Below are 25,491 nucleotides of genomic sequence, written 5' to 3'. Positions count from 1 at the left end.
AGCTGAGCTTAGCACACAAAGCCACAGTCACTCAACACCCAAAGATCCTTTTCACTCAAGCTTATGTCCTGTCTCTGAGCTGCCAGGTGATGATTTGTCTTTTGGATCAGGTGAACTTCTTTTTTCCTTCTGACATGGGTGAAAAAACCCAAAAACCAAAAACCAACCCAAATCCACTCACCCACCCAAAAATCCAGCTATATAATTTTTCATAATTGGCCCTCTTTTTTTTTTTTAGAATTGGTACAATCAGAGAATAACAATATTTTTAAATTAATTGCCTTTACAGCAAGGAGATAAAATATTAAATTCTCATCAATCTCTTAAAGCACATTCACCAACAAAGTAGCTCAGCAACCATCCAGGCTTAATTCTTTTGTGGTAAATTATTTCAAATGATCATTAGTCCTGCTACAAAACCTTGAATTCCATAGGCTCTACATTGCCTAACTTCAGATACAGTCCAAATCTTGGGAGCCTGAGGTCCCTTTCACTACTCATATGTTTCATGCAGCATAGTACACACATTTCTGTATTCTTACGTTATTGTTGCAGAGTTAAGGAGATGGCTAAATAAACTTAATTAAATACATTGGGAGATTAATCAGATTTCCACTTCCTAAAAGATTGCACCAACCAGTGCAATCTTTAACTGCATTTTCTAGAAAACGTATTCTGATTCTACAATTGCTAGTTCAATGAGCCACTATAGTTTTAAACTCAAGTCTTTAGGAGAACCCATTCAAATTGTTATTTTACATTTACTAACAAAACAGAGGAAAAGCTTTGACTAGAACAGTCACAGTAGATCACCAGGAATCCAAAGTCTCCCAACATTCAGGAAAAGGTAACCTCTTTCTGTCATCAGAGATTATACCTCACCCACGGGAATCACTGCTTGCAATGACTTAGTCGATATAAGTATCTGAGGGCAGGACCCAGCACTCCAATGAACCCAATGGCAGCAAAACGAAACAATGGCATCTTTGTGGGTTGAAGGCCCACAAACTATTACTGAAGTCAATGGGAGCCTTTTTGGTGGTTTCCAGGGGTATTGGATGAGAGCCACAACACATTACAAGCAGTATCACTAACTCTCAAAGTCAGAAATAAGAGCACAAAGGCATTAGTTTCTCATTTGGAATAGCAGCCTGCCCACTGACTCCTCCTGCCTTTCCACAGAGTAGAGCGACAAACTTCCCTCATCCCCAGCACTCATCTTGGGAAGCTGGCAGGTAAGATTTTCTCCCTTGACACTTCTTAAGTGTCAAGCTTTCATCTTGAAGATAACCCATCTGGAAAACTAAAGCTGCTGCCAGGCTGGACATTGTGGCATATGATGTAGAAACTCATTCTCTATGAGGCCAACAGAGAATAAAAGAGTGCATTGTGATAGAAAGGAAGGAGGAATCTGCAAAAAACAAGTCTGTACGGGTCGCTTTGTCTCATCACAGCCTTCAGGAAACTGCTCATGGACAGCAGCATCTCTGCCACATACATACAGGTTAGTAGCTTTCGAACACATGGGTGAATTTGGGGAGGATTCCTTGGGTTTTTGTGTTCAGAAAAATAGCCACTAAAACACTGCTGAACAGGAATTTTCTGAGATGTGTTTGTGCAAACCCTAAAATGTGCTGGGTCGATCAGAATTAGTGCAGTTTTGATAAGCACACCATATAATCAATTCAGCTGTTTGCTACTGAATATTCGCTCATGCTGACCTCTATGAAACAAATGGCACAGGGGTGTGGAATATTAACCCAAGCCCACTATACTGATACATTTTAGATAATAACAATGATTCCCATATTCTTTATGGATAGTTTTCTGGCTCTTTCTCAAACAGGTCAGGTCCAAAAGCAGCGTTATTTAGTTGGACATTTTTGCCTTTAAGGGCTCCAAAATAAATTTGCATCTCCTCCTAAACACAGTATATGTGTATTCTGTGTGGAATTGTAAACCTCCAGCCATTCATTCTCAGATAAGCACGGATTTAGAAAACACCTTCCTGCTTTTCAGCAGAATTGTGTTGGATTCAGGAAAAAAGGAAATCCTAGAATTATTATGCACATCTGTAGGGGTGAGCTTGGCATGCACTGTGAGTCCAGCTTTCAACACTGCAGTATGGAACTGGAAAATCTAATGAGCTATTTAGCTGTGGGGCTGGAGGTGGAGGGCATTTTCAGTTCACAAGCTGTGCTTGCTTTTGTGCAAGGAAGACTCCGTGCTTCCCAGGGCATGTATTTCTTTAATAAGGTCTTTATTTGATTTTATCAGGCTGTAAAACATTCTTGACCAACTCTTTTCAAGCTCTCAAGTCAAGCTTTAAGCAAAGTGGGATGAAGACTTGCCATTATTGCTCCACAGGCACAGAGGGGCACTACAAAGAAAGAGACTGAATTAAGCCAGGGGGAAAGTGTGTAATGAGGAAATGTATTCTGGCACTGGAGAGGGTGTAGGTATCTCTCTGCACAAGACATGTATATATACACTGTAGAGACCAGAGCTGGTGGACAGGTGGGGAGAAAGGAGCTGGTATAGCCTTTCCCTCTCCCTGTTACATCCTTCTCTCTCTGAACTTATGGAGAACAGTTCCTGGAAAATCTGAAGCAGAATCACTCTGATCTGTATTACAGAATTACAGAATATTCTGACTTGGAAGGGACCCACAAAGATCATCAAGTCCAGCTCTTGGCCCTGCACAGGACATCTCCAAGAATCCCATATGTGCCTGAGAGTGTTGTCCAAATGCTTCTTGAAGCAGCAGGCTTGGTGCTGTGACCACTTCCCTGGGGAGACTGTTCTAGTGCCCAACCACCCTCTGGGTGAAGAACCTTTTTCTGATATTCAACCTAAACCTCCCCTGACACAACTTCAGGCCATTCCCTTGGGTCCTGTCACTGTTTCCCCCAGAGCAGAGATCAGTGCCTGCCCCTCCTCTTCCCCTCACAAGGAAGCTGTAACTGCAGTGAGGTCTCCCCTCAGTCTCCTCCAGGCTGAACAGACCAGGTGCCCTCAGCTGCTCCTCTTATGGCTCCCCCTCAAAGAAGGGGGAAGATTATTTCCGAGGAGATTACACTAGTTGGGGGTTCAGGGTGAGGGTATTTCTCAGGAATTGCTCTGCCTCTTTCTGCTTCCCATTGAGGGGTAGCTTTTTTACGCGCCAAAAGGAAAGGAGATAAGCATTGAACCAGAGAAGGGAAACATGGTGGTGAGAGAACCCCAAGTCAACAGGATCATTTTCGCCGTGGAAACTGTCCGGCCCCGGGTGCCCGTGGGGCACGTGCTCCAGCGGCACTCAGGTGTCTTTATTCGCGTGCCAGTTTTGCGTTCTGTTTCCCGACGGGCCTGGAAACTCTAGTTTTCCGCACTCAACGCCCAGCGAGGACAGCGGACTCTCCATTCCCCTCACGGGGCTCTGGGCGGGCCGGGAAGGCGGGAAGCACTCGCCTCCCCCCACGTTCCCCCCCTCACCCCGCGGCGCATGCGCGGGGCGCGCCCCCTGGCGGCGGGCGGGAGGGCGCTCCACCAGTCCTGCCGCGGCGGCGGCGGCGGCAGCGGCAGCAGCGCAGGTGAGCGGGGCGGGCACCGGGCGGGCACCGGGCGGGCAGCGAGGCGGCCTCGGGGAATCCCGGCTCCTACCTCCCACCTCCCGTTCTTCCCCCGCGGTGAGAGGGCTGCAGCCCCTTCCCAGGCCCTTCCCCCACCGCCCCTCGCCCTCGTACCGCGCCCGCCGCCATGGCGGCTCCCCTGCCCTTATGTAACGCGCCCCCTGCCCTCGGGTTCCCCTCAGGTGTCCCCGGGCGCCGCCTCGGCGTGGGAGGTGCCGCGGTTGTTCCCCGTCCTCGCAGCTCCCGTGGGGTCTCACCCCTCGGGCACCGCCGCCGGGGCGGGACGGAGCGGGGCCGCTCCCGGGAGGGCCGCTCCCGGCGCCGGGGAGCGAAGCCGAGCCATTTCGATTAACCTGGAATCGCTACCAGGACTGGGCTGTGCCCCGGGCAGCGCAGGGCCGGCCCCGCTGCCCGGGGTGGGCTCTGCTCGGCGTCAGGGGGTTTGTTTGTGCTGCCGTGGAGCCCTCAGAGAGAGCCGTCACTGCCACACGGTTCGAGAAGGAGACAAAAGTTAATTAAAAAAAAAAACCTGAGCCAGGATTCCACGCGTTTCGAGACGCTCCATTTAGAGACTACACCCCGAGGATCTGGTGCCCTGGCCGGCTCCCTGTTGACATCTTGTAAGGGATAACGAGTCGCTTAGCTTACTCCAAACCAAATATTTCTTGTGTTAAAACCAGCAAGAAATTGCCTGTTGGTACTGGGGAGAGCCTCAGGAGTTCCCAGCCTCTCCTTGTTTCTCAAATAAATGAGAATTTCAGATGTCTCAGCTCCTCTAACTCTTGATATTGCCTGCCTCACTTTCCTTCCTGCTTTGATCCACCTTCCCTTCTCCACTCAAGCCATTTGCTTGACGGATGCTGGGAGGTATCAGTTAATCAGATTCTTATCCATAAGAGTAGGTACTATCCAAAAGGAAGTAGTTCACAAACTTATTAGGACCTCCTAGTTCATATGATCTGGATGTCTCAGTTGGTTAGGGCACAGTGCTAATAATGCCAAGGGTGTGGGTTTGACCCCCTTAGGGGCCATTCACTTAAAAGTCAGACTCGATGATCCTTGTGGGTCCCTTCCAACTCGGAATGTTCTGTGATCTGTGTTACCTCCTTTGCCTAAGTCATTCCTACATATCCTGCAGTTGAAAGAGTTAAAAACCTCAGAGATACCTGGCTTTCTGTGCCTGTTGCAAAGGCTTCTGGAAGTGCGGTCAAGAAACAAGTCACACGTGTGACTATAGAAAAGCACCACAGCAGGTAAAATAGCTCATCAAATGTTAAACTAAAACCACAACAGGCCTGTCACGTGTGGCTTTGGTTGCTTGTAATGTAGGTGACGCTGCAAAAGGCTCAGACACCTTCTGTAACCAGCTGGGTCTGAGGTTTTTGAGTCAGTTTATGCTGATTCCCCTATAATCTCTGTGTGAACTCTTGTGCTATGGAAGACCTGTCTGTGTTGTTCCATGGCAAGATTGTGCCTGGGGTTTCTGTGCACTATACTCGTGACCTCGTTTGTTTTATAAATTGTTAGCAGCATGTCACTAGCCTGGCATCCAGTTTTCTGGTTGGCCACTTGTTTGTAAAAGCAAATTTAATCAGTGTGGTCACACAAAGACACATGGTCATTGTGTAATGACTGCCAGTAATTTGGTGCAGGGCAGCACAGTACCACATTAGCCAGTGCCTTGCTTCTTCCCCAGCAGGTTTCAAGGATCAGATTTCATAATAATAATTTCCTGCATCAGTAGTTGTAGCGTTTTGAGTTGTGAAGCCTTTTGTCTTGTATTACTGCTGCCCCCTCTTGATTTCAAACAGATTTTAAAGAGCCTTACAGCTCTGGGACAAAAGGAAGATGATATTGCTTTGTGGTTTGAGCTGTTTGACTTGTGAGTATATAGCATGAGGCTGCAGCCTCAGTGAATCTCAGCTCTAGGTGAGAGAATATGATGATGGTAGGCAACTAAGGCAGAGAGTTCTGGGAAGAAGGGGGTGGTGGGTGTATGAGAAACAGTTTGGCTACACCTCTGGAATGCTCTGCTGCTTACCATGCCCTAATTTACATGTCCAGGATAAAGGGCAGCTGGCAAATGACTTAGAAATAATGTTACTCTCTGTTAATACCTCCCAGGAATGGCTGAACTAAACACTGCTGTGGAGATCATTAGACTATTGCTATTTTTAATCAGGTCCATCAGAGAAGACAATAGTGCCTCCCCTTGGTAAGGATCTGTTTTGTGTTCTTATGAATGAAATACGCTAGTTAATTTTTTAATATATCTATCAACACTTCACTGTGCTCCCATTGCACTGATTTGCAATGTTTTTTTCTTTTGTGTTCTAGTTTTTGGGTATTCCCAAGGTTGCATTGCATAAATAAACCACATCTTAGTCATACCTGTATCTGCAGAGCAGAATCCTTTGCTGTTTTGTGGCTTCTGAGGGATTTTGCTGGTTGTTCTGAAGCAAAAATAAATCAAGCATAAATAAATCATGGCATATTAGGTTGGTTGGTTGTTTTTTATAATGGAAAATTGAACAAAATTGTCAGCCTGTCATTCCATAAATCCCAGAAGACAGATGGCCTTTCTGATGTTTGATGGAAACTGGGATTAAACCTCAATAGAACTTCCTGGAGCATTCAGTCGAAGAGAGCAGGGAAGATGCTGTCTCAAAACAGCCTTAAGGGACTGCTAGGCAGAATTATTTCCAAAATAAGATTTTATCTGACTGTGCTTTTCATGCTCTACAAAGCACCTCTTCTGTTGCATTTTTCCAAGAAAGAGCAGTCCTTGTTCACTGTTTGTGTGTCTACAGCACTGGTGGGGTTTTGGTTATAGAAGCAGATGAAAGATGGTGCCAGCTGTGCCCATTTCAGTGTTTGCTGAACTACCTGTGTAACAACACAAAACAATAATGTCAGTTTTTGCTACAAAGAACCTTTGAAATGCTGAAAGGGTTTAGAAATTGTATATTAGTGTTGTCTAAGAAGCTATTTTATGAATTTCTACAAAAGGAAGCCTAGTGGTTTTAAACAAGCTAAACCAGTTAGATGTGTGGTTTCTGACTTTTTTTTTCTTTCTGTTGACTAACTTTCTGCTGAAGAGTACAGTGGGCTTAGATTTGTGATACAGTATATGACTATGTTTGGGAAAACCATCAAGTCTTGTCTGATTTGACCTAATTAGCATGGGTATCTGAACACTTTTGCATAAAGTTTATGCGTCATCTTTGACAGAATTGGTGAATGGAGAAGGGGAGAGCACTGAGAATTTTCTACAGTATTTTGCCTATCCTTTTTTCCCCCCGTGTTCCTTCTTGATGATGCATCTGTAACCAGACTGAACAGTGAACAGCTGCTTATGCAGTCCCTGCCAGAGCTGCTGCTTGTCTGCAGTTTGCACTGCAGCTGCCTCCTGCCTTCCCACTTCTCTCCCTCTGTCTTTTCCTTAGCTCTGTCAGCTGCTCGCTCTCAAATGTTCCCGTTTTCTTAGAACAACACAAGACAACAGCTTGACTTGTTCTGTTGGCTGGATCAAACTGGAGAAGATCTTGTCCCTGCCTGTGCTTATCTAACCTCGTGGTCAGCAGCACCAGTGGTTCATTACCCACACACACTCACCAGGCTCTGTATCAGACAAGGTAGTTTTGCACAGCCACACGTATGAACTTGTGTATATTTATATGCATGCAGTCTCTGTTTGTACTTGAGTCACTTCCAAAGCCTCCCTGCTCATGGAGCTACAAACTTTGCATTTGCAAAAATTTCTCATCTTATTCAATTAAAAGGCCTTTTTGTTTTCTGAGTGAGGCTGATTGCCCTGCTCTGCACAGATCACGGTGTGATTTTAGTTCGTCTTGTGGGTGGGTAACCAAAATTACATACAGGGTAGTTGGTGAAATTTCGTCTGTGTCTTGATTTCTCCTTGACTTCTGCCCCCTTTTTTTCCAGCTTCAGTACCACTGATTATAAAGAGCATTGGATTTACAGGTATCATAATTCCTCTCATCTGAATGCTACCTAGTTTTGGTTATACTGGGACTCTTGGTTTTTTGTTTGTTTTGTATCACTGAAGTGTCTTCCTTCCATGTGTCAGAGAAAGAATAAGGATGATCTTGTCTTTCTGGGACACCATCTCCCAAGGTACCTGGCAGGGGAAGCAGGCCATGTACTCCAACATCTAGGTTGGCTTGTTGGGCAGGATTCCTGGGGTTTTAATTTCATGATGGGGGAAAACAGAACAATGCTATTCATGTCCTGCCCCTGTCCAATGTCTACAATTTCTTTTTACTTCAAAACTGAGGTATTATACCTCTCTTGAGCATAAGTACTTTATGTGACATGAGTAATTTTACACTGGATTCAGTTTCAGATTGAACTAGAATGTCTGAATCAAAATCACTTCACTTTAGGATGTTACTGTTATCTGAATTGCAGCAGTTATAAGATAATGTGTTTGTGCTCTGACCCCCCCATCCCTGCTTGCTTTTGTAAGTTTGAGGAATAGGGAAGAGGGGATCCTCAGTCCCTTGCCTGGAGTCCAGAACATGAACAGAACCCCTAACAACCAGAACACGAACTTTGGGGTCTGGAACAGCTGCACTCTTGAGAACAGCAGGCATCACTTAAATATTTAACTTGAACAAGAAAATTGCTGACTTGCTCTCAGCAAACAATGGTGAGCTGTAAAGGTGTGGTTTGGGTTTTTTTATTCAGACAGTTGCTCCTTCATGGCAAGAGTCAAGCAGTTGTTTACAAGGAATAACAGATGATTTTATGAATGAGGCACTTCCTTTAGTTTCCTTAGACAGTCACTTCCTGTGATGGTCACTTTCAGTGTTGTCAAAATACTGGACTGTACTGAGGCTGGAAGACTTAATTGCCAACATGAAAAAGGGAGCAGGTTATTGAAGTTCTGAAACACATGGCAGTATTTTGTTCTAGAGAGGAAAGACTGTATATGTGTGGCATTCACCCACTTCTAAACTAACCTCAAGTAGCTGGATGTTATTGTTGTATTACTGATGATTTGGGGAGCAGATCTGTAAATGGCTCTTCTCTCTTTGTTTGTGGAGCTGAAATACACTGACCTCCTCAACTTCAGAGTGACCTCCTGATTTCCAGAGTTTAGTATCTTGATTCAAATGCTACTGAAATTCATTTCTTTTTCATTTAAAATCTGAGAACAGAAAATGCCTGCAGCTAAACATTCAGATGAGCCCAAGCCAGTATTTTCTGCAAATGAAACATGGCTGCAGCTGGTACTTTCCATAGCAGATGATGATTTGTTTGAAGACTCAAACTGTGAGATGCTGTAATTAAGACCAGTGGAGGATTTGGGGATACGTATCTGAAAAGATTTGCATGACTGAGATGTGTCACAGAAACAAGATGCTCCTAAATTGGTGACTTGGGGGAAGAATTAAAATCTTATCTTAAATATTATTATCTGTCACAAAGTCTCATCAAAAGAAAGCTGAAGTGTGTCAGACTACTGCCATCTGAATATTTCCCTAAGGTTATATTATATGTTTATTTTCAACATGTTGCAGAGACTTCTTTTTACCTGAGGAGCAGTAAGTGACTTGCTCTCATGTTCCCATGCACATATTTGATATTGCAATTCTGGGGGCTCCCTCATCCATGTGATCTATGGCTGTGTGCCTGACTAATGGCATTGGTTTCCTCTGGTGTGATTTCCAGTTTCTTCCCCTACGGTATCAGGTGTGTACTTAGTATGCATCAAATATATAAATCCAAATATGCACTCGACTTCTTTTCTTACAGGGCAGAGCATCACCAAGAGCTTTATTTGCTATAGGCATCAGATTTGGATGAAGAGCTTTGATTAAAATCAGTTGTGTTTGGCTTATGTGTTACTGCTTAGTTCATTTGTAGCATTAAAAAATTGACCCCAACAGCACTGATTTATCTGAAGACTCACAGGTTTAATATTGGTGTTTACAGTGGCATACCCAGAGCAGGTAAAATGTAGCCATCAGCCTTTTTTTATAATGAGAAACAGAATAATCAGGGAAAGTATATGTGAGTGATTGCAGTTAAAGCATGAGGATAAATGTAGCATATGTGTCAGATGGAAAAACCTTATGACTTGGGAGCTGTGAACTGTCATTTAGGAGTCAGTGGCAGTCGAAAGCAGCGCTTCTACACGCTGTAAAAATTGTTAGGTTGTTGAAGTGAGAGTGTCAGTCAAAGACCAAAATAAGCATGAGTTCCCTGGAAGTGTAGGCTAGAGATGAAGGAATGACACATGATGCTCTTCAACACCCTTGTACAGCATTTCAACTGCTCTGTTTTTTTCCTCTTGTTTGTCCATATTAATTTTTATAACTTCAGAAGGTTGTGCTTGAAGCTTCATATCCCAATGCTAGTAGTGACTTCCTTGAAGGGCATATTAAACAAAGCAAAGGTGGTGAGTACCAGTAGTGGAGGATTAATTTGAGAATCAAAATAGCCTAACAAACTAGAAAAACAGCTTAGTATAGTAACTTGCCAAATCTGGCATAATGGAAGCTAAGTTTTCAGCAGAAAAAAGTGTTTATTGCTATAAACTGTATAAATATCCCATGGTCCCTAATATCTTTGAGTGAGTTTGGGGTTTTAGAAGAATTAAGACCTTTCTCTTAGATACCTTTTAAAGGTAATATTTACCTTGCTTAAAGCACCACAAGCAAATACTCTAGGGATGTTTGATCTTGCTTTAACCTGCCTGGCCCAGTGCAGCCACCAGCCCTGTCACCACACAGGACACAGAGCTGACAACAACCCTGTGACCCACAGCAGAAATGAGTATGGTCGCCTCAGGTCACTTCCTGCTTTTTCTCTGGTACTGAGGCATGAAGAGCTGTAAATTCAGTAAGAGACACTTTCAAAATATCCCAGAGGAAAATCAGTTCTGCTCCCAAGCACGTGAGTTAAATTTTTATTGTAGAAGAATTTTTTGTTCCTTTGGTCAGTCCACTTCCTGCAACGCCAGAGTCCACGAGCAGAAATCACTGAACTACAGCAATCATCAACTCTCAGTGTAGAATGAAGAATGAATGCATCATAAATTAATTTAAAAAAGTGAAAACCAGATCTAGCCAGTGTGAGAGAAGAACATGCTACTCCATATACTCTCGAGTACCTTCAGTATTTATACAAAAGAGAGAGTGACATTTTACGTGGGCAGATAGTCATAGGACAAAGGAGGATTTTTTTTAAAAAAAGAGGAGAGATTTAGATTAGATGTTAGGAAGAAATTCTTTACTGTGAGGATGGTGAGGCACTGGAACATGTTGCCCAGAGAAGCTGTGGATACCCCATCCCTGGAAGCGTTCAAGGCCAAGTTGGATGGGTCTTTGAGCAACCTGGTCTAGTAGGAGATGTCCCTGCCCATGGCAGAGGGTTGGAGCTGGATGATTTTTAAGGTCCCTTCCAACACAAACTGTGATTCTATGATACATCTTTGCCTTTTTCATGTCTTTTTCAAGAATTGTGGGCAACAAGTTCACAAACAATGGCTTTTTCTAAAGGTACCTGCATAGGATTCTTGACTGTGGGTTGGGTTTTTTTACCCCTTCTCCTCTCACCTTTGCCAAGTAAGCTTGTAGGTAGTATTTATAACATGTAATCAAAGTGTTAATGTACTAGCATTACCTAATGTTTCATTTTCTTTTTTTTTTAAACAGGAAGGTGGACAGAACTGCATTTTAGGACTTAACTTCTGATGGGCTGGATTTTTGTCTTGGCAGGAGTTTTTGAAGATTCATGCAGTGAGAGAAAAGACAGCCAATGGCTTCAGAATCCATGGTCCCTGAGCAGGCAAAACAACATCTGATAAAGGGAAAAAGGCGGCAGCAACAGCAGCAAACCAGGCCTTCCAACAGTGATGGTGAAGATGACGTCTTTGTATTTGAGGCAAATGAGGCTTGGAAGGATTTTCACAGCTCTCTTCTTCACTTCTTTGAAGCTGGAGAGCTCTGCGACGTTACACTGAAGGTGATAACTTGTCACACATCCATTGCATTTAACACTCTGAAGATAAAGCTACAAATAAATGTGCTGTGAGGTGGCTGTGAATTTGGGTAGGGATGTGGAAGCCACAGAATACTTGTTGCATATGAGGCATCTCTAGATATGCTGATGTTTTTTTTCTTATTTAGGAGGTTTACAGCTGAAATTGAAACATTTAAGGTGAAGAACATGACTTTGATCTCATCCAACTTACCTTCTAAGCAAGGTCCCACAGTTGATCAGTATGTTACTGTGCAGTTTCAGCTCCTTGTAGCCTCTTTGTTCTCAACACACTTTCATCTCCAATTCCATCTCTTGTTTCTGCATTCTGTATTGTTTTGCTACATCCTTCCCAGCAAACAGGATTTCTGGAACAAATCTGACTTCCAGCATTCTCAAAGGAAGAAAGAAAAAATAAAAAAACCCCAGACAATTATGTTGTACAGCTGATCAAAGAGTAAAGGAGGAGGAGGAGGAAGAAGAAGCAAGTTATATGATTCTTTCATAGCATTGCTTTAATGCATTATTTGTAACTCAGCTGTATGTTCCTTATATCCTGATCCCAATAAATTTGTATCTAGCATCCATAACAGTGGGTGCCAGCACCTACAAATATTAGATGTTGCTTAGCTAGACATCTTACTAGTGCAAGATTTAAGAAAAAGAGATGGAGCATAGTTCCTAAACCAAGAACAAATGATAATGGATACCTTTAGGAGCAATTGTTTGCCTGCCACTTTGACTATTAGATATGAACTGGGAAAATCCTGGACAGATGTGTGTCCTTGGTAAACCCGGTCCCCAGGAGGCATCTCATCTTTCTGAAATGCTTGGGAGACAATGGAAATCTCTGAGAGGAAGAGGTTTTTCTCCCTTCTGTCCCGGTGGACAACAGGAGTAATAAGCAAGAACATTTTCCTGTTCTGCTTCACAACAGGTACTAAATTGCCTGTCACCAGGCACCGAGCAGGCACTCAGTGCAGTAGGTCCAGTGGCTCATAACAGAGCCCACAGGACACTGAATGACAATGCTGAAGCTGCTCAGGGTAGCTTGAGAGCCGTGAAACAATTGGGCTGAGCACTCATCATCAGGTCTATTTACATCAGGTCCACATCAGAACTCTTAACAACCTTCCTCATCTCTTTTCTTGTTGACCTCATACTCACCTGCCTTCCTTTCCACCTACCCTTGCAAAAAAAAGGCAGAAAGTCTTACTTTATAAACATAGTTAAATGTATACTCCTGCTAGGGAAGCTTGGCTTGGAAAATACACTTTACTGTGGCTGCAGTTTAACTTCCCCCAAGTTAGGCTTGTTTTAATGCTCATTTGCATTATCTGTGTGGAGCTACTTTGGTAATTTAAGAATATTACATTGCATGACTCGTCTTCCAGTGAAAGCTAAAGCAACCCATGTACGTCTCACTGTACAGCTTCCTAAATCAGTGACTTTCATGTAGCTGGTAACTGTTATCTTGAATTGAAATTTTCTGGAGGGCTTGAGTTTTCTTTTTGTAGCGCTTAGGCATTTGTCATGTTTTAAGAATAATTACATCTCTACTGAACTTTCTGCTTTTGTGTGTGACCTCTGATAGTGAGCAGTTCTGGCATTGCTGTTGTCAGACCAATTGCTGGCTCTTAAAATATGATAGTTAATAACTGAAGGGGAACTCAGATTTCAAAATACCAGGAATATGCTAGATATTTGATATTAAGCAGATTTGGGTAACATAATAAAGCCATTTGATTCAAAAGAAAGGTTTAATTAGAGGGTGGGAGGATGGGCAGAATAAAAATCTGTGAAGATGAGAATAGCTTGGGAGCTTTCCCTGATACAGCAGACCAGGTGGTGGGATCTTTTTACATCAGTACTGTAATTAGTTGGAGTGATGCTGTAACAATGATAAGCCGTGGGAGCACACAGGGAGACTTCCTCTGCTCCTACGAGCTAAATTCTGGAATTTCACTGTACTGCTGCTGTCATATGAACAGTGTTAGGGGGCTGTTAGAAGGCAGAGAGTGTCAGGTGATAGCATCTGCTTTTCTCCTCCTGTTGGTTTGCTTTTTGTTCATTTGGTAGGTCTGAACTGTTCCTTCTGGGGTGATCTAGTTTGATCACACTCAGCCATCCATCTTCGCCTCATTTTTAATCTGTGTACTCTTTCACATGTCTTTGCTTTCTGTACTCAACTCACTGCTTACGGGTAAGTTACACTTGTGTTGATCATACACACTTTTTAAAAGGTTAGAGCAATTGTGTATTGAATCAGAGCTAGAAAAAGGTCCAAATTACCCTTTTTAATTTAGTATCTTTTTTTTTTTTTTTTAAATTGCAAGACAGGTCACTGTAACACCTTCATCTGAAAATGAACACGCAATTTTAGCCCATCAGGGAAAATGGTTGCTTAACTGAGCCATACCTTTATGGCAGTGCAGACTGCAGAATGACAAAGGCTGTAAGAAGGCACTCCTGTTAACACAAATAGTGGATTGTTCCTTTACCTTCAGTATTTACATTCTTTTTAAATGTAATTGAATTCTAGAATTTAGTACCTGAAAAGCCTATTTTGTGCTTTCTGATCAGAGTTTTGAGAAATACCTTGTCTCTATGGGGATACACTATCTTTTGTGGCTAACAGATTCTAAAAATCTTGAAGTGATTGGTAACTTTTAATAATCCCTGTAATAACTGTTATTATTGTGGTTTTACATAAATTTGCTACTATAAAGATCATTATCAATTTCTTGATAGTAGTAAAAGTCCAGAAGTTCAAATTAAGTAGTCTAAAAATGTCACTTTACGATTTCCCCCCCTTAAAGTCTCTGAATACACATAAAACAAGTGCCTAGCAGTCTCCTTCTGTCTCCAAGATGCATCTGGAATGTTCCTAAGGATGATTCATGTGGCTTTTCAAGAAAGGCAGGTTTAGTGCATCAGTGCTGCTGCTTCCTTGTTTTATGGCTTTGCGCTATTCTGGTGGCCAAGTTACAACTTAGATCTGCCTGGGGTACATGGATGTAATTCCAGAAGTACAGGGCAAGTGAAGTTAATTTGTTTCAACGAAATACAGTAGCTTAATGCACATCGAGTCCAGAATTCTTATTTCAGCTTAACCGTTCATCTTTTTCACAGCCAATACTGACATTACGGTAAAATGGAGGGTTTTTTTGTTCTTTTTTTTTTCAGGTCGGTTCAAAGCTTATCTCCTGCCACAAGCTGGTTCTAGCTTGTGTCATCCCTTACTTCAGAGCCATGTTTCTTTCGGAAATGGCTGAGGCCAAGCAGAAGTTGATCGAGATCAGGGACTTCGACGGCGACGCGATAGAAGACCTGGTGAAGTTCGCGTACTCCTCGCGGCTCACGCTGACGGTGGACAACGTCCAGCCCCTCCTGTACGCTGCCTGCATTCTGCAGGTGGAACTGGTGGCAAAGGCCTGCTGTGAATACATGAAGCTGCACTTCCACCCCTCCAACTGCCTGGCAGTCAGGGCGTTTGCCGAGAGCCACAACCGCATTGACTTGATGGACATGGCCGATCAGTTCGCTTGCGAGCATTTCGCGGAGGTCATGGAGTGCGAGGACTTCGTGAGCGTGTCACCGCAGCACCTCCATAAACTCCTGTCCTCCAGTGACCTAAATATTGAAAATGAAAAGCAAGTTTACAATGCTGCTATCAAGTGGCTGCTGGCCAATCCACAGCATCACGCCATGTGGCTGGATGAAATACTTGCACAGGTAGGGCAGACCGAGGCACCACGTGCCTGTCTTGTCAGTGGTTTAGTTGTTTAATCAACTGTTTGCACTTGGGTAGATCTCAAGACGAAAAATGTTCTCAGCTGTTGGTGCCTCATCTGGTGTTCACAGTTGTGAGCTGACTATGGAAGCAGGTTAGATCTCTGGAATATCAGGAAAAAGTGGTGTTCTCCTGTTTCTGTACAGAGAAGAGTACTCACTTTGTGCTCACGGCTGGGGGGGGAGTCAACAAAAAGCTACATCTGTGCTAGAGCAGAAACTTCTTAGATTTACTTGAAACAGAGCAAGCCATTGCTTCTCTTGATTTGACAGTCCTACAGCCTGAAACTACTGCCCTTGCTGGCACGTATTTGTACATAAGAAAGGAGTCAAAACTATTGGGTTTTTTAACATGGCTAGGAAAGTAAAACTGAAACAGAGACATGTCACATCAAGTCATGCTTCTAAAATATTTCATGTGTTTAATTAAAAAAAGGCTAGGATATGTCAGCCCTACAAGTAGGCCAGGAAACATGATAGACCTTTTAATGCTCGCTAGACTAGCACTGGTTATCTGTAGGAGTCAAAAGGAGTTGGCAGTTCAATTGTCCAGACTTGATGCGAGTTCACTGCTTCTGAAAGAAACACAGGTATCAAAAGGTCATTCAGCTGAACTTACTTGGACACCCATCAGACCTCCTCCTGTCAAAGCATTAGGTACTTCAGTTATTCAAGCTCCACATGTACTGGTTATGGGAGTTTAAAATACAATATTTGAGACAGGTATGGGAACCTATGCTGGGGAGGATTGGGGTGCATGCCATGCACTGCAAAATGCCCCATGTGTCTTAGTAGGATCAGCTGTGTGGTTTCAGTTGTCACTGAACTCCAACTTGAATACTTTGCATTTAGCTCAATTGCTAATATTGGTGTTATGTGAGTGAGGAGAGATCCACTGAGATGCTGCTGTCAGTGTCTTCATGTGTCATTTTTCACATTTCCTAGTAAAAGATGGTTTATTAACTGCCTTCCAAAAACCTTCAGTTTCATCTAAACTACCATGAGGTTTTTGGTACAAAAAGCCCTTCTTTAGTGCACTATAATTAAATTTACAGGCGATATATATAAGAGTTTTATTGCCCAGTTGTGCTATCACATGAGATTAACAACTTCATTCTATTGATACTAGAGTATCAATATATATATACCAGTATTGAAACTAAGAGTCTGTATTGAAGCAATGAAAAAGTAAACCCCTTCCTGTGCATATAGGTTATTTGTCAGAGTATATGGAGCCATCAGTTGACTTGGACATTATTGCTAGCAGAAAACATGACTGGGCTTATCAAGAGTTTTTAACCACATCATAATCAGCCTTATGGGTTTTGCTGTCATAATCAGGTTCTGAGTCTGTCAGCCTGGAGTTCTTACCACAGTACTAACCTCAGGAGCCTGTCAGCAGGGCTACGGTGGTGCTTTAAAGCAGCCTAAAATAAGCCAGGCCAAAGTAAAGGAAGAAGTGGGACTGAAAGCAAGTAGGTAAGGAAAAACTGGTAGAGACACATGCTTATTTGGAGGCAGGGGCACTTGTCAGTGATATAACAGCACCATCCTGCTGCTCTGGGAAGCCCTGGAGATACTGCACTTCACCACTGAGCCAACTGCAGCATTGACTCCAAACCTTAAGAAATCAGGTGGAGGTTTACCTCAGTTTCCCCCGCTAACACCTGTCCCACCTATGCCCCTGATTGTACTTTGTATGCTTCACTGTTTCTCTCACAAGGAAAAATGAAAGGTTTGCTGAAATAAATGACAGAAAGGATTTAGAAACGAAACAATTGGCTCCCAACGTTTTTTTTAAAATCTCGAAGTCTGTCAAGTCTGCATCAAAGAAAGGTGTTACTGCGTTAGCAATACATACTTCGTAGGCACTTAGGTCATGTTGACAGTGTTTCCTTTCCTTTTTGACTTGCCAGCCAAAGAAAATGAACCATTCTAGCATAAGCCCTCCTTACATTAGCATAACAGTGACCCAAAAATTAATACCCTCAGCAGGCTAACCTGACACAGACTACCCTGGTGAAATCACAGGTGCTGCCTGCATCACACCTGGCAGCTTCAGCTGCAGCACAGGCAGCTGCACTTCTCCCACACAGCCTGGGCCAAGGGACAGTTCTCCGCTGTTGCTTAAGTGCAAATGGTTGTAGCAAACATTTGTCACTCGAAAGAACTGTTCATATCGCTGTTATCTGGGAAAAAACCATGCAAGCCGCTCTCTTCAGTGAGGAGCGTGGGGCTGCCAGCTGGCCCAGGAGCTGCCATCTGTTACATGTGCATCACTGTGACTGGTGAGACTCAGCCAGTTCAGCCAGTTTCTCCAACTGTGTTCATTCCTGTCAGGTACGGCTGCCTCTCTTGCCCATTTGTTTCCTTATGGGCGTTGTGGCAAAGGAAGAGATTGTCAAGCAGAATCTAAAATGTAGGGATTTGCTGGATGAAGCAAGAAACTACCACCTTCACCTGAGCAGCAGGGCAGTGCCTGACTTTGAGTACTCCATTCGCACAACACCAAGGAAGCAGACTGCTGGTAATTAAATGTGTGTCTGGTTATCCCGTAGGGAGTGGTGTGGAGGAAAGGCAGCACATCTGCGGAGGTATATTGGTATCAAGCAGGCATGGTTTGGTATCCAGGATTGGTAATGACTTAATGCAAAATTGTGCCATTCTGGTATTTAGATAATGTGCTGCATTTTCCTAGCAGAACTTTAGCAGTCATTTTCTTTCTTTAAAGCGTTATGTATTTATCTTGATTGGCTCTATCTGTATTAATGCTAGAGCTGTTAAGTATGTTATGACCAGGCAATCTGTTCAAAGCTATACCAAAAACAGTGGACAGTTATCTTTTGGTGTAAGGCTGAGCTAACTTTTAAAGTCTTTGACTAACCTACACCAAAAGTGAGTGATGAATATTAGACTGCAAATCCTCATTTTTACGTTGTTATATTTAACAAACAATGTATTCATCTCCTTAAGCAAAATCACAAAAAAAGCATATTTAAAATATACATTGTGTTTGCAAGAGCATAGATAGCCAATTGCCATAGCAGCATGCCAAGCAAAGGCCAAAATCCAGTATGCAGTTATGCAGGGCAATGACTGTGCCCTTGAAGTGAAATACAACTTCTCCCAAACGATGTAATTTTCAGTTTGCTCTGCTATACTGTTTTTTTCCCCATCCTCCTGCTAGTTCTCTGGAAACGTGTTTTGTCTTCTTCAGGTGTGCTGTTCTGTGTCGGGGGCAGAGGTGGATCAGGCGACCCCTTTCGCAGCATTGAGTGTTACTCTATCAGTAAGAACAACTGGTTCTTCGGCCCTGAAATGAACAGCAGGAGGAGGCACGTGGGTGTGATCTCTGTGGGAGGTCAGTAACCCTATTCAAGCAACCCAATTCAAAAGGCACTTGTTTTTGTTCCTTTTGCTGGAGTTGATACTTTTTACTACTTGTACAAGTAGTAAACTACTTTACTTGCTTAATTATTGAATATTCTTCACTTTAGTAAAGCTTCTTTCCTGAAGAAGTGTTTGGTTCTGAACCAATCTAAGGCCATACTTACTGAAAAGACATTAGTATGAACTGACAGAGTTGGGGCTGTTCAGACTTGAGAAGAGAAGGCTCCATGGAGACCTTATTGTGCCCTTTCAGTGCTTAAAGGGAGTTTACAAGAAAGATGGGGACAGACTTTTTAGTAGGGGCTGTTGCAATATAGGACAGGGGGTAATGATACTAAAAGAGGGTAGATTCAGAGTAGATGTGAAGAAGACATTTTTTTACAGTGAGGGTGGGGAAACATTGGAACAGGTTGCCCAGAGAGGTGGTAAATGCCCATCTCTGGAGGCATTCAAGGTCAGACTGGGTGGGGCTCTGAACAACCTGATTTAGTTGAAAATGCCTCTGCTCGTTGCAGAGGGGCGGGACTAAATGACCTTGAAAGGTTCCTTCCAACCCAAATGATTCTGTGAGTCTATGAACTGTATATACCCCCTTGCCTTAACAGGGGTTTTACTTTTTATAAATCCACTTATAAAAAATGGCCTTACACAGCAGTCAGCCAGTCCTCATTAGAACAGATTCCTGGTTGAGTACAGCATATAAATATATAAAGTCCATACTTACTTAAATTCTGATATCGAAAACATTTAGAAACTTTAACTGTTATTTGAGCTCTTTGTCTCCACACAGACAGGGATATTATATAAATGAAAACTGAAATGTTGCCAAGCACTCTCTATATCAAAAGATGTGTATGTGTTCAGGTAAAGTCTACGCGGTAGGTGGACATGATGGAAATGAACACTTAGGAAGCATGGAAGTATTTGATCCTCTCACAAACAAGTGGATGATGAAGGCATCAATGAACACAAAGAGGTATATGTGTCCCATGATCCAAAATTTAAGTCTTAGTCTGTGATATATCATTTCTTGCTGATGCTGGAAAACATCATGTCTGCCCTGCCTTTATTTGGGTTTTCAAACTGCTATTTCTAGGAATTTTTCTCCCTATTTTGGAGCTTTGTGCTGTAAAGGTATTATCCTTATCTTTTCTTCTTTTTTGGGGGGAGTTGGCTTCTGGAGCAGAAACCTGTTCTACTCCAGCTATGCTTATATTCTGGTATCAAGGGCCTTTCTGCTATGCCCAATAAACAACTTGAAACTGATTAACTGGTTCTGTGGATTTTTTGCTCTTTCTAAGAATGAGCAAGATAAGTGCCAGCATAATATGAAAAGTGAAATACTGCCCAGCAAACAATAGCCACCTATGTTTTTGCCTCGGAAGGCCGGAAGGACTAAAACACTGAAAGTCCACTTGAGGATTTTTCTTGCCTTTTGACATTTAAGATTCTTTTAAGGAGTTACTGGACTCACAGATCTGTAATTTTTTTGTTTCTTCTGTTATTTAAACCATCGTACTTAATTCTACATTCCATCTTGTTTGTTGTTTTTAAAAGCATCCTGTACAAGTAGGAGCGTACTGAGCACGGCTAAGTCCCAAAGCTATTTGTAGCTGTGGCCTAATCAAAATAGAAAACAACTGCCATCATTAATGGTGTCTGTTATCTGCTGAGGCAATTTAAGATAAGCCCAGGATATTGCCACAATGTTTGTTCTGTACAAAGATTGTGCCTCCCTTGCTCCTGCCCACCTGCCCATCTGTGAAACCTGCCCTCTGTGTAATGAGACAGGAATGTTCCCAAGGACATGGTAAATCATCTGTCTTGGTAGTTAAAGCAGAAACTAGACAATGCTTTTTAATTTTGTACTACTGATTGTACTCTCATGTTGGTAGATTCAGTAGAAACAAACCTGAGAACCATTTTAACACTTAATTTAAAAATCAGAATGGAAGAAATTGTGATTACATCTTGGTAGAGTTCAATCATCTAATATCTAGCAGAGGTTTGCCTTTTAGTATGTACTAATATTCCCCTTCAATCATTCCCAAATTGTAGAAGCCAGCTATACCAACAAAGTTAAAACCAGCAGGTTTTGGTTCTTCATCGGATTCAACAAAATCGGAGGCATGAAATTCAGTACCCAGACAGAGAAAGCAAATATCTAAGACCATCTCAGATATCTGAGCATGTGAGTAGAGGACTTGGGCCTTAGGTGACATTCGGTCAAAACAGTATTCCATGCCCCTCTGGCACAGGTGTGCAGAGGGCCAGCTACATTATTTACTATAAACTTCACTTTTTAAATATTTGTTGCTTTTTTCCCCATAGTTTGAAAGAGGTGCCAGTCGTATAACATTGCACTTGATGTGTCATTCCCTTTCCTTGAGGATTTGTGCTGAAGTGTTGATCCTGTCATTTTCCTAGGAGAGGAATTGCCCTGGCCTCCCTTGGCGGCCCCATTTACGCAATAGGAGGTTTGGATGACAACACCTGCTTCAGCGACGTGGAACGGTACGACATCGACTCCGATCGGTGGAGCACAGTCGCCCCCATGAACACTCCCCGGGGAGGAGTCGGCTCCGTGGCCCTGGTGGTAAGTGACTGTTTACTCCCAAGTCAGGGCCAACTGAGGAACCGATCTGCTTTTCAAATCTGCTTCTACAAGGCAGAACACAAGATCTTAAACAAAATGCAGGTGGTGGGTCTGAGCACCCCTGGTCATCAAAATCCTATGGAACTGTGCAAAAAGTGAGGATATTTAGGATAATACTTGTATCAAACTGAACTGTTTCAACAGTATTTGAGGTACTGGGAGGAAGTACTAGAACCCTTCTAACCACATGGCTAGTGCTGCTTCCTGTCTCACTCAGAAGTCTGATTTGGTATGGTCACTATGATTAAAGGTACCAAATGCATCTGCACTTTAAACCCTCTGTTGCCATATATGCTCTGCAAAATAGCTGCAACATTACATAACTTTTTCTCTTCTTTAATTGGAAGATGGCATTTATGTTAGATAATTAAGTCTGTTACTGGAATTCTTAAATAAAGTAAATAATTAGGACTGTGTGGATGTACCAGGTTTTCCTATAATTTTAACATTGCTTATGGAAAGCTGAATAAAGACAACTACATTACTAATAATCTTTCCCTGTCCAACTGTTTTCCAGAACCACGTTTATGCTGTGGGGGGCAATGATGGTGTAGCATCTCTTTCCAGTGTGGAGAAATATGATCCCCATTTGGATAAGTGGATAGAAGTGAAAGAGATGGGTCAGCGAAGAGCTGGGAATGGTGTCAGCGAGCTCCATGGCTGCTTGTATGTTGTCGGTGAGTAGGGACGTGGCATTTTGTAGTGCTGGTGCTGCCGAGTACTGGCCTGTGGAAGAAGCTGTTGTTGCTAGAGGAACTGGGGAACAGATAGACCTGACCTGTACTTGGTGTTCTTGGGCAGGAGAAGAGAGCAAGTACAACCACGACACACTTAAACAAAGGTATGTTAGCAAGGAAATGAAAAAGCAGTTGCTAACCCGCATTTCAGGAGGGTTATACTGTTCAACACAATATGTCTATATTAGAAAACCCTCTTAGACTCACTAATCTTGGGTTTCCTTTTAGGAAATGATTTTTAAGTTCACACACTTTCAAAGCTTTTTAGTTGTGTTCTGAGTGTAGACAACAGTAGCTTTTTCGCGCTTATTCCACAGCCTGTTGTCCTGTGCGCTACCTTTTACCTGCTTTCCTGAGGGAGGAAGATGCCAGGTAGGTGTGCCATAGTGATAGTTGCAGGGCTCTGCCTTGTGTATTATCATAAATGCTTAGAAAGGTTTCAAGCAGAATGCTCCTCTGAGAGCTGCCCCAGCAAGGGGAAAGCATCACTGAAGTCTTACATGAGGAATTTTTGTTTCCTACTGAAGTATTTGTCAATGCTGCAACTTGAGAACTCTGCAAGAGTGTGTTTTGCATAAACTAAACTAAACTTAAGATTGGGACCATCTTTTTACTGGTCTTTGGGTTTTTTCCTGTTCCAAATGGGAAGCTGTTTCATTTTAAGTGTGATGAATTCAAGGAGAAAAATAATAGAACTCTTGCAACTTGAATAGAAGAAAACTGTCGCCCTGGGTGATGCTTTTAGTGACAGGAGGGAGAGCTGCTAGATTAATTTTTAGGAGCTTGGAAAGTTCTAGTAAAGAGGGAGCTGGACAGTACCCCCGAACACTGAGAGTAGCCTGATAATGCCAGTCCTGGGCATCACCTGCACCAGAAGTGGTTAAAAGTGGATAAACGTGATGGTTCTTTGCAGGTGGCTTTGACGACAACTCCCCACTGAGCTCGGTGGAGCGGTTTGACCCACGCAGTAACAAATGGGAATATGTGGCAGAGCTCACAACTCCAAGGGGTGGTGTTGGCATCGCGACACTGATGGGAAAGATTTTTGCAGTTGGAGGTCATAATGGCAACGTGTACCTGAATACAGTGGAAGCATTTGATCCCGTAGTGAATAGGTAATTTTAAATGTTTTATTTGGCTTAGTAAGACAATGAAGTCTGCCTATATGAAAACACAACATAACAGCGTGCAGCAGGAGTCTAGCTGTTGTTTCCTGGTAATAATTTAGTAATATCCATGACTGTCAATATAAGACTGCTGCCTATGCCACTAGTTTGTTCTTGTAAATATTTAAGCACCTCCTCCCTCCTCTGCCTCCTCTGCATCCCTTGTTCATTCAGTAACAATCTACAGAGAAATAATAAGCTACCGGGGTGCATTTTTGTGCAGGGCAAGCAGCTAGGCTGTGTAAAAGAATTTTGGACACAGAAAATAAGTACTTTCAGATTGCTCAGAAAGGACAGGAACTGACTTTTCTTTTTTCCCTCTGCCACGTTCCGTAGGTGGGAGCTCGTGGGCTCGGTGTCACACTGCCGGGCAGGGGCAGGCGTGGCCGTGTGCTCCTGTCTCAGCAGCCAGATCCGAGATGTGGGCCAAGGATCCAGCAACGTTGTTGACTGCATGTGAGCTCTGCTGCCTCCTCCAAATTCCAAAGGAATGATAATAGGGAAGCACTGCAGAGCTTTTAAACACTGTGTTTTTGTATGGTAGGTTAAGAAATCAGTGCAGTACATTTTCTTTATGAAAATGGTACCTTCTGCAGCTGTAAAGCTTTTGGTGACTTTTTATCAATAGTGATACAGAAAAGCCTGTGATAACATGGAATAAAAGTGTGACTCACAGGAAAAAACCTGCCAAGAGCTGCAATCATCCCCTTTTTGAGAAGCTGTAATTTCAGAATCATTTGAGGCAGCTGTTGCAGGGACTCATTATTACAGGAACTGTAAAGCAGGCATGGGGAGAAGACAGAAATTGTTACTGCTGAACTTCACCCAACAGCCCTGCTACATGTTTCCTGGAGGACTTGAGTGCCATTTAATATAACTTATTTTCTGGAATGAAGTCTTAAACATTTCCTAATTGTACAAGAGCTTTGTAACACAAGGCATCTCAAATTTTAGAAGGTAATGACATCCCTGGTGCAAAATAAAATAACTGAGGCAGAGAAGTTCACTGCCCACCTCCCAAGGGACTGCTGGCAGCAGTGGAACTCAGTCTGAACTGTCTTTCAAAGTACTTTCTTGAGCTTATACACGTGTTAGAAAACAGAAAAGATTCTTGCCCTGAGTTTAGCCACTGCAATACAATTTTTATATGGAATGGAAGTGCATAATAAAATCTGCAGTAAAGACCTTTAAGTGCAACTCTAGGAGATGACACAACCAGTATCAGTATCCAGTAATTCTCGAGGTACTGGCTCTTTTAAGAAAGTAGGTGGATAGCCTCAAAACAGGTAGATGATGAAACGCTTACATAAACCAAAGAGAATCAGCAAAAAAAAAATTGGGAATAAACCAGTACTTACATAAAAAATTGAAAGAGGAATTTGACAGTCCTGCATACAAACACGTCTCGTTAGGCAATCAGAAACTCTGAATTCCGAGTAAAGTCCAGCTGGAAAGATTGCTGATTCTTGTTCCTGCATCACCTTGGAAGACCAGCAACTGACAATCCTTTGTGACCAAAGTTTCACATTACCAGGTTGTTCCAAGTGACCTGGGAGAGGAGCAAACTTCTCTGCATTCAGGCCTGGGGAAGAGGCAGGACAGCATGAGCGTAAGGCACAGTCGTGTTTTGCTGCTGAATTACCATGGTTTAGCTGTCCTGTCCAAAATGGCTTCTTGCACTTTGGTAGCACCCAGGGACACAGTGAATGGTACTGTAAATAATGAAACATTGCAATAAACATTTGTACTTCAAAGGACCTCGTTTGTAGTATGACTGGAGCATGCTGTTGCTGGGAAACATTACAACGTGGAGCATTTTTTGTTTTCTGCAGTGTATAATTCTCAACAGAAGGCTTTTGACAGCAGAGAAAACCCTGTGTTACAGCTGCGAGTTGTACCACCCTGCTACCTGCCTTGCAAGGCTGTGGTTACCCTCGTGGCTCTTAACCTGATTAGGAGGGGTGGAAAGAAGGGAAGCAGGTTCTCTCTCTGGGACCAGATGAGTTTTTCTATGGGTGTCCTGGCTAACAGAAAACCCCCAAGTTTTCTACCAAGTGACACTGACTGTGAAACCAAGTAGCCTGGCAGTGCTACATTTCTCCTCTTGGTGGGAAAGTGGGAGCACCCTT

The 25,491-nt window shown here is 42.9% G+C and overlaps 1 protein-coding gene across 6 annotated transcripts; it reads left to right on the top strand.

Annotated features, from left to right (window-relative positions):
• The first annotated feature begins 3,518 nt into the window (after positions 1 to 3,518).
• Positions 3,519 to 25,116, top strand: KLHL8 (kelch like family member 8). 6 transcript variants are annotated; one of them, XM_032685990.1, is made up of 10 exons: positions 3,519 to 3,572; positions 11,360 to 11,606; positions 14,808 to 15,356; positions 17,754 to 17,940; positions 18,631 to 18,774; positions 19,668 to 19,779; positions 21,231 to 21,399; positions 21,977 to 22,136; positions 23,110 to 23,311; positions 23,699 to 25,116. In XM_032685990.1, the coding sequence occupies exons 2-10, from the start codon at positions 11,400 to 11,402 to the stop codon at positions 23,820 to 23,822; spliced, it is 1,854 nt and encodes a 617-aa protein (XP_032541881.1). In that variant the 5' UTR covers positions 3,519 to 3,572; positions 11,360 to 11,399; the 3' UTR covers positions 23,823 to 25,116. The 6 variants fall into 6 exon arrangements, with proteins under 6 accessions (XP_032541881.1, XP_032541879.1, XP_032541882.1 ...); XM_032685988.1 differs by having other exon boundaries at positions 11,297 to 11,606; XM_032685991.1 differs by lacking the exon at positions 3,519 to 3,572 and adding an exon at positions 5,736 to 5,826.
• Positions 25,117 to 25,491: the final 375 nt, after the last annotated feature.

The sequence above is a fragment of the Chiroxiphia lanceolata genome, chromosome 4 (genome assembly GCF_009829145.1).
Source record: "Chiroxiphia lanceolata isolate bChiLan1 chromosome 4, bChiLan1.pri, whole genome shotgun sequence".
In the NCBI taxonomy this organism is placed as follows: Eukaryota; Metazoa; Chordata; class Aves; order Passeriformes; family Pipridae; genus Chiroxiphia; species Chiroxiphia lanceolata.
This window is presented reverse-complemented; position numbering and strand designations above follow the sequence as displayed.